Genomic DNA, 9,756 nt, shown 5'->3' on the forward strand with positions numbered 1-9,756 from the left:
AAGCACTGTGTGTTTGGATGTTTATGTAAAATAGAATCCTATACAGTTTGCTCACAATGTCCAATAGCTACAGAATGTTTTTGATAAGGGAGGAAGCTTTCCATCTTTCAAACTCTGAGTATGATATAGTGTGCAATTTAAGTGCTATATGTTATCCTTCAAAAATACTATAGTGTGTAGGCAGCTGCACACTATAGTGTGTAAGAAGATATTCAATATCTATCTTCTTTTAAATATATATCTTTCTCATATCGTCATCATACGTTGTCGTCTCAGATTATGGTTCAGTTACTTTAAAAACAGCATTTTTCATGACAAAAATATGCCTGATCGTGCTGAAGAGAAAGGATGTGATTTCTGTTGTGTTTTTGTTCAGGGTGTATGTAAACCAACCTACTTCCTCAGCAACCTGAGCCATGGTAACCAGAACCGATTTAGAGGAACCACTTTTGAATAATTTACAGCCATGTCCTGTAGCACGAGGCAGGACGAGGGTAAATCAGTCCTCACCAATCACAATCAGGCGGTTTCTTTCATGTGAGGGGAGGCAGATGCCACCTCAGCAGTTGTCACCTCCACTTCCACCGTACTGTAGTCGTTACACCATAATGTACATGGGCGGCAGGTAGCCTAACGGATGGGCCAGTAACCGAAGGGTCAAATACCTGAGCCGATAAAGGTGAAAAATCTGTCCATGTGCCCTTGAGCAAGGAAATTAAACCTAATTTGCTCCACGGGTGTACTACTGTGGCTGACCCTGTAAAACAACACATTTAAACTGCACCTATCTGGTGTATGTGACAATAAAGACATATTATCTTATTTACACTGTTACACCATAATGTAGCCTATACAACCTCTCAGCTCTTTCACGTGAGGAGACACAGTGGCAGATGCTAACTCAGCAGTTGTCACACTTACTGGGTCTCTGACAGATGCCCAGCTGTTCGGTAGTTCAATATTTCCCGGGCAGCTCGCACACACACAGGTTTGGCAGGCTGTACCAGCAGAAGATCTCCTTGAAGGTCTTCCTCATCTCCTGGCTCCTGAAGGCGTAGATCAGTGGGTCGATGACAGAGTTACACATGATGAGGATGAGGTACATGTTGAAGTGCGACATGAAGCAGGCGCAGTAGGGGTTCCTGGGGCAGGAGATCATGAGGATGAGGTGGAGGAAAAAGGGAGCCCAGCACACTATGAACACACCCAGGAGGATGGTGAGGGTGATGGCGCCCTTCATGTTGGCACGCTGGTGGATGGGCACATTCCCGGGCAGCACGGCGATCCTCTTTATGTGCAGGCGGGCCAGCATGAACATGTGGACGTAGAGCGAGGCCATGAGCGCCAGCATGGTGAAGAACATGGTGATGAGGCAGATGAGGACCGTGGTGCTCTCAGAGTAGATAATGAAGAGCACGCCCGACGCCACACAACACGACCAGATGCACGCGATTACCGCCAGCGCTCTTTTTACCGTCACAATGTTATGGTAGCGCAGCGCGTAGAATATGGTGATGTAGCGGTCTATGGCGATGGCCAAGAGACTACAGATTGACGCCAGCAGTGAGCTACATATCATGGAGTCGAACACGTTGTCCATGCTCTTTATGAGCGACCCGGAGATGGTCAGGTTGCCGCCGTTGATCAGGGCAATGACGATGGTCTCGGAGGCGTTGGAGACGCTGACCAGCATGTCGGCCACAGCCAAAGAACAGATGAATAAGTACATGGGAGAGTGGAGGTTCTTATTCTTGATGATGGCGGCAATCACAAGGATGTTCTCTAATAAACTGACAATCCCTAGTGTGAGGAAGACCTCGGTAGAGATGAGGAGCTGCTCGTAACATCCCGTTGAGGAGTCTTTGTTGAGGGTTCCCAGAGTCCCAGCAGTGCTGAGGTTCCTGGTATAGCCCACAGAGATCAACCCTTGGTGGTCTGTGGCATTCATCATGTCGTTATTAGTTATCTTATTTGGTTCTTGTAGTGTTTTAGTGAAACATTACTCTCCCCATTCTGTTGTTCTTTTGTCTTCAATGCTGTGAAGGAACAGCACAGTGGATGTAGTCAGAGTCTTGCGCCGGGCAGGTGGTGGAAAGCAGAATAAATCCCAGATCCTCTCTTTTGCCTCAGCCAGCCCCCCAACTGATCAAGCAGTCATTTTCTCCAGACATCTGCTGATATTAGCGTTCCTTAGCCCCTGGCACTCTCTCTGCTATCAACTGGCAGCCTCCAAGAAGAAGGAGAAAGAAAGGAAAAGAAAGAGAGGGGTGATGAGGGAAAGGATGAAAATAGAGAGATGATAGAATGAGACAGGTAGTGAATGGAGAATGCCAAATTCAGAGATTATAAAAAGAGAGATGAAGTAAAAAGTGTGTAAAACAGAACGGCAAAATGGAGACAAGGATAGAGAGAAGGATTGAAGATAAAGAAAGCAACGGATTGAGAGAGCATGGCAGAGAATGAAAGAACAAGAGCTGAGATGATTAGTGACAGGAGTCTGAACCTCAGAGATGTCGAGAGCGGAGCGGAGCGGAGCAGAACACACTGTGTGCATGCAGGCAGATCACTTTGCAGACTACAGAATCTCTTCCCTCTCCTTCCAGTGTTATACAGTCAAATGCGCACCTCCTCACAGCCCCTCCCACCCAGCCCTGTCCGCCAATCAGTTCACAAGAGGAGGGTGGGGCAAGCTGTCATAATGGTGTTGATAAAAACACAAGGCACAGCAGATTTTAAGTTCATGAACAGTCAAAAACATGTTTTTCATTCAATTGGATGATATTTGGATGAAACCAGATCAAAGTATGATGACCAAAGTATGAAAAATGACTGTTGCTGCTACATTGATAAAGTGTGATCATAAAGTTACTGGTCCCTTCCCCCATGTCAAACACGGATTCATTATTAAGCAGACAAGGTGACATCACCTTAACTCTAAATTTAACCAATGGTAACATGATATTCTCTTACCTAATTTAAATAATACCAACCTTGTAACCAACATCAGAGAAGGCGAGAATGCAGAGGGGAGTGGTTAAAATAGCTAGATAGCTACTCTACTGGTGCCAACATTTGACTGTAGAGTGTCAGAAAATATACTTAAAAGTTTACCCTATTCATCTATGTTAAAGATACTTATATGTTTCCCCTTTCATCTGTGTCTGGTGTTAGCTAGTTACTGGCTAGCTAGGTCTTCAGCCAGCATGGACAAAAGGGGAAAAGGGTTGTTCAAAACTCTGAAGCAGTTGTCATGTCAACACATCAGTCAGTGCTGCTGTGAACCAAATCATAAAAGACATGCTCAAAAAATATATTGATATCGTTGATGCAGTTTCAATGTTCTTTGAGTTGCTTTGTGTATCGCCACATTTGGTTGAGATGATGTTACTGCAACACTGCTCACTGTATCCAAGTTACTTGACAGAGGTGTTTCAAAGAGTTGTCATTCAAGGTGAGCTCATAAATATAAGCTCCCTGCCCACTCTTTTCAAACTTCCTGGTAGTTAGCCATAAGAGATAAAGTACGTTTCATAATGGCTGTTCAGGACCTTTAAGAATGAAGGACTTGAGGATTATAACAGTGCAATGTTTTGTTGCCTAGCTTGTTTTAGAAAATATCCATATGCATTCTTTGATTCTTGTCTTAATAATGCCTCTTTCTTCAAATTGAACAGACAGAACACTCTGGACTGGAAAGGATTAAAAAACAACTTTGTAATGTTATTGCCTCAGTTATTTGAACAGATTGATTCTTTGTTAACCAGTGAGTCGCACAATTGCCTTGCAGAGAGATTGTCTGTGTCCCAAATGGCACTACATTCCCTTTATTTCCATATTGGAGGAAATGGGCCAGATAAACAGGGCTTACATTATTGAATTTGGAACTTAATTATAATTCTTGTGCACTTCAGTTGGTTCAGTCAGTGTCCCAAATGCCACCCTATTTAGTGTACTGCTTTTGATGAGGGCCCATAGGATTTGGTCAAAAGTACTGCACTATAAGGGGAATAGGGTGCCATTTGGGAGGTACAGATCTTCACTGAGATGTGCGAGGACAGTGATCTGAATCCAAAGCTTGTCACTATCTGCCAACATTAAGGTTATCTGTCCCCACCTGAATTGTGTGTGTGTGTGTTTATGTGTGTGTGTGTGTGTTTGTGTGCATGCGTGCATGCATATGTCATTGTGAATGAGGTCAGGTCTGTGTGAGAGAGAGATAGAGACAGTGAGAGGCTGAGGATGTGTGTGAATAACACCTACGTACATCAGTGCTAAATCTGCATCAAATTCCATCTCATAAATGCAAATTATAGTTCATTACAGATCTCTGCCATTAAAAGTGGTTATGGGAAAGTGCTGAAAGTGCTAATAGATATTTCACATAACCTTTCACATATGGATTCAAATGTTCACATGTGAATATTTTTCACATGAGATTTCACAGGTGATGCCCTGCAAACAAAAATGAATCGTTAGGATACACACACAAACAGTGCTTTTTTTTTAACAAACAGTGACTTCAACTTATAAAAATTGACACACTTAATTACATTGTGTATGTTTATTTATACAGCAAGTATTATTCAACATATCCACACCTGGGATTTGAGCTCATAACCTCTTGGTTCACAGCATTCAGATCTTCCTGCTACGCCACCATGTCTGTGTCATTGACTGATTTCACCTACAGTGGGGAGAACAAGTATTTGATACACTGCCGATTTTGCAGGTTTTCCTACTTACAAAGCATGTAGAGGTCTGTAATTTTTATCATAGGTACACTTCAACTGTGAGAGACAGAATCTAAAACAAAAATCCAGAAAATAACATTGTATGATTTTTAAGTAATGAATTTGCATTTTATTGCATGACATAAGTATTTGATCACCTACCAACCAGTAAGAATTCCGGTTCTCACAGACCTGTTAGTTTTTCTTTAAGAAGCCCTCCTGTTCTCCACTCATTACCTGTATTAACTGCACCTGTTTGAACTCGTTACCTGTATAAAAGACATCTGTCCACACACTCAATCAAACAGACTCCAACCTCTCCACAATGGCCAAGACCAGAGAGCTGTGTAAGGACATCAGGGATAAAATTGTAGACCTGCACAAGGCTGGGATGGGCTACAGGACAATAGGCAAGCAGCTTGGTGAGAAGGCAACAACTGTTGGCGCAATTATTAGAAAATGGAAGAAGTTCAAGATGACGGTCAATCACCCTCGGTCTGGGGCTCCATGCAAGATCTCACCTCGTGGGGCATCAATGATCATGAGGAAGGTGAGGGATCAGCCCAGAACTACATGGCAGGACCTGGTCAATGACCAGAAGAGAGCTGGGACCACAGTCTCAAAGAAAACCATTAGTAACACACTACGCCGTCATGGATTAAAATCCTGCAGCGCACGCAAGGTCCCCCTGCTCAAGCCAGCGCATGTCCAGGCCCGTCTGAAGTTTGCCAATGACCATCTGGATGATCCAGAGGAGGAATGGGAGAAGGACATGTGGTCTGATGAGACAAAAATAGAACTTTTTGGTCTAAACTCCACTCGCCGTGTTTGGAGGAAGAAGAAGGATGAGTACAACCCCAAGAATACCATCCCAACTGTGAAGCATGGAGGTGGAAACATCATTCTTTGGGGATGCTTTTCTGCAAAGGGGACAGGACGACTGCACCGTATTGAGGGGATGATGGATGAGGCCATGTATCGCGAGATCTTGGCCAACAACCTCCTTCCCTCAGTAAGAGCATTGAAGATGGGTCGTGGCTGGGTCTTCCAGCATGACAACGACCCGAAACACACAGCCAGGGCAACTAAGGAGTGGCTCTGTAAGAGGCATCTCAAGGTCCTGGAGGGAGCTGAAAGTCCGTATTGCCCAGCGACAGCCCCGAAACCTGAAGGATCTGGAGAAGGTCTGTATGGAGGAGTGGGCCAAAATCCCTGCTGCAGTGTTTGCAAACCTGGTCAAGACCTACAGGAAACGTATGATCTCTGTAATTGCAAACAAAGGTTTCTGTACCAAATATTAAGTTCTGCTTTTCTGATGTATCAAATACTTATGTCATGCAATAAAATGCAAATTAATTACTTAAAGATCATACAATGTGATTTTCTGGATTTTTGTTTTAGATTCCGTCTCTCACAGTTGAAGTGTACCTATGATAAAAATTACAGACCTCTACATGCTTTGTAAGTAGGAAAACCTGCAAAATCGGCAGTGTATCAAATACTTGTTCTCCCCACTGTATATTCCTACACTTTGTATTTAAGTAAAGTAAATCTCAGCTTTGCGAAAACGACATTTAAGAATAACTAATATATTTATCATAGTGATTCAGGAGTAACATTAAAACAGAATAACATGCTCAACCAACATGTGAAAAAGCTGTTTTCACATGAGCGGAAATGTCCACATGTAAAAAAATGAGACATGTTAGGACAGTTGTTCACATGTGAAACCAGAAGCTCACATGTATTCAATTTAGAATTCATATGTTAACACCACACTGTAAAAATTGCATTAAATTTATAGCAAAAACTGTACAGTTAGCGACTGTAATTCTATATTACATTAGAGTACTGTAAAGAGCATGGCATTATGGCGGCTCAATGGCATTCCACTACACATTTTACAGTAAACTACTGTATTACCTGTTTTGCTGTATATTTACTGCAGCATACTGTTAATTATGGTGCATTGTGGGAGAAAGTTGTGGGCGGGGAAATAATCTCTGGCTCATTATCATACTGTTTGTTTGAGGCGTACCTTGTAAAAGGCTAATTGTTGCACCCATTAGAGAGAGTGCTGTACTAATTTAACTGAAATATGGTAGTAATTTCTTATCAATTTAATCTGTATAGGGGACATATCAGAGTGACAGCATGTCTTAAACCTTTTATGGTTTAGTGTTTAGGCTATACTGGAATACATATCATGTTATAACACACACATGCATAACAGCCAACCTGCTTGCAAGGGATATAAAACATGAAATATTCATTGGTATGCTGTAATATGTGACATACTCACATTTAGAAGTTGCTGAGATTAAATTTCAATTTAACAATAAAATACTGTATTGCTGTTTTGCTTTATATTTACAGCAGTATTGTGTAGTTTCATGTTATCATGTTGCTTTTACATGTTGTCATCACATGTGAAACACGTGAAGTTCATGATTTTTTTCTGTGAGAGGACACTGTTAAATTGATGGTATGGTACTCCCGAGTGGCGCAGTGGTCTAAGGCACTGCATCGCAGTGCTAGCTGTGCCACTAGAGATCCTGGTTTGAATCCAGGCTCTGTCGTAACAGGCCGTGACCGGGAGACCCATGGGGTGGCGCACAATTCGTCCAGGGTATGGGAGGGAATGGCTGGCAGGGATGTAGCTCAGTTGGTAGAGCATGGTGTTTGCAACGCCAGGGTTGTGGTTTCGTTTCCCACGGGGGGCCAGTATGAAAAAATTAAATTAATAAAAATAGTGTATGCACTCACTAACTGTAAGTCGCTCTGGATAAGAGCGTCTGCTAAATGACTAAAATGTAAATGTAATGACTTGCCAGGTGATAGATTGAAATCAGCAAACTGGAAAGTAAATGGACCTTCCATTCCCATATCTGCTTCTCATTTACAATAAAATCACACAAGTACAGTTTTAAGAGTTGGATTTTCTACAGATTTTATTAACCAGAGTAATACTGTTAGCACTGAGGTGGTGTGCCCTAGTAGGAAGTCCACTGTGTGCAGCTCACCCTGCACTAATAAAAATGACTTAAGCATGTTTACCTCTCCTAAGCATCCCAGTAAAGCAAGAAAAACAATCAAGCATCCCAGAAAAGTGTTCAAAACAGCCCACATTAACATATGTAGCTTAAATAAAATAAAATAAAATTGTATTTGTCACATACACGTGTTTAGCAGATGTTATTGCTGGTGTAACGAAATGCTTGTGCTTCTAGCTCCGACAGTGCAGTAATATCTAACAAGTAATATCTAACAATTTCACAACATATACCCAATACACACAAATCTAAGTAAGGAATGGAATTAAGAATATATACATACATGGACGAGCAATGACAGAGCGACATGGACTAAGACCCAGGGCCTCGAGCTTAATGATGAGCTTGGAGGGCACTATGGTGTTGAATGCTGAGCTATAGTCAATGAACAGCATTCTTACATAGGTATTTCTCTTGTCCAGATCGGATAGGGCAGTGTGCAGTGTGATGGCGATTGCATCGTCTGTGGATCCATTGGGGCGGTAAGGAAATTGAAGTGGGTCTAGGAAAGGTAGAGAAACAAGGTTCATGAAATCAATAATTTGCTAGTAACAGATGACATTCATATTCTGACAATCTCTGAAACTCACTTAGATATTACCTTTGATGATACAGTGGTAGCAATACATGGTTATAAGATCTACAGAAAAGACAGAATTGCCAAAGGCGGAGGTGTGGCTGTTTATATTCAGAACCACATTCCTGTAAAGCTTAGAGAGGATCTCATGTTAAATACTGTTGAAGTAATATGGCTACAGGTTCATCTGTCTCACCTAAAGCACATTCTGGTGGGAAGCTGCTATAGACAACCAAGTGCTAACAGTCAGTATCTGGATAACATGTGTGAAATGCTTCATAATGTATGTGATATCAATAGAGAGGTATACTTTCTGGGTGATTTAAATGTTGACTGGCTTTCATCCGGCTGCCCACTCAAGAGAAAGCTTCAAACTGTAACTGGTGCCTGCAACCTGGTTCTGGCTGTCAATCAACCTACCAGGGTAGTTACAAACAGTACAGGAATGAAATCCTCAACATGTATTGATCATATCTTTACTAAAGCTGCAGAAATTTCATCGGATGTAGTGATCACGATATAGTAGCCATATTTAGGAAAACCAAAGTTCCAAAGGCTGGGCCTAATATTGTGTATAAGAGGTCATACAAGAAGTTGTGTAGTGATACCTATGTTGTTGATGTGAAGCATATTTGTTGGTCCATGGTGTGCCTCCCGAGTGGCGCAGTGGTCTAAGGCACTGCATCACAGTGCTAGCTGTGCCACTAGAGATCCTGGTTCGAATCCAGGCTCTGTCGTAGCTGGCCGCGACTGGGAGAACCATGGGGCGGCACACAATTGGCCCAAGGTAGAGGAGGGAATGGCCGGCAGGGATGTAGCTCAGTTGGTAGAGCATGGCGTTTGCAATGCCAGGGTTGTGGGTTTGATTCCCACGGGGGGCCAGTATAAAAAATAGGTATGCACTCACTAACTGTAAGTCGCTCTGGATAAGAGCGTCTGCTAAATGTGTAAAATGTAAAAAAATGTAATGATGAGCAACCAGATGCTGCACTTGACACATTTATGAAATTGCTTATCCCAGTTACTAATAAGCATGCACCCATTAAGAAAATGACTGTAAAAACTGTTAAACCCCCGTCGATTGATGAAGAATTGAAAAATTGTATGGTTGAGAGGGATGTGACAAAAGAGATGGCAAATAGGTCTGGCTGTACAACTGATTGGCAAACGTACTGCAAATTGAGAAATCATGTGACTAAACTGAATAAAAAAAAGAAGAAACTACACTATGAAACCAAGATAAATGACATAAAGAATGATAGTAAAAAGCTTTGGAGCACCTTAAAGGCAAACTCCGCTCCATCGTTCATTGAATCAGATGTCTCATTCATCACAAAAACCACTGATATTGCCAACTACTTTAACAATTTTTTCATTGGCAAGATTAGCAAACTTA

General features: G+C 42.1%; 1 protein-coding gene across 1 annotated transcript; it reads right to left on the reverse strand.

Moving 5' to 3' along the window:
• Positions 1 to 955: 955 nt before the first annotated feature.
• Positions 956 to 1,951, reverse strand: LOC311109397 (melanocortin receptor 4-like; the record flags this gene model as incomplete). The annotated part of the gene is made up of 1 exon (XM_084152256.1): positions 956 to 1,951. One exon carries the CDS (start codon positions 1,949 to 1,951, stop codon positions 956 to 958), a length of 996 nt encoding a protein of 331 aa, XP_084008382.1.
• Between the last annotated feature and the right edge of the window lie 7,805 nt (positions 1,952 to 9,756).

This window comes from Coregonus lavaretus, assembly GCF_964263955.1.
Source record: "Coregonus lavaretus genome assembly, chromosome: 34".
NCBI lineage: Eukaryota > Metazoa > Chordata > Actinopteri > Salmoniformes > Salmonidae > Coregonus > Coregonus lavaretus.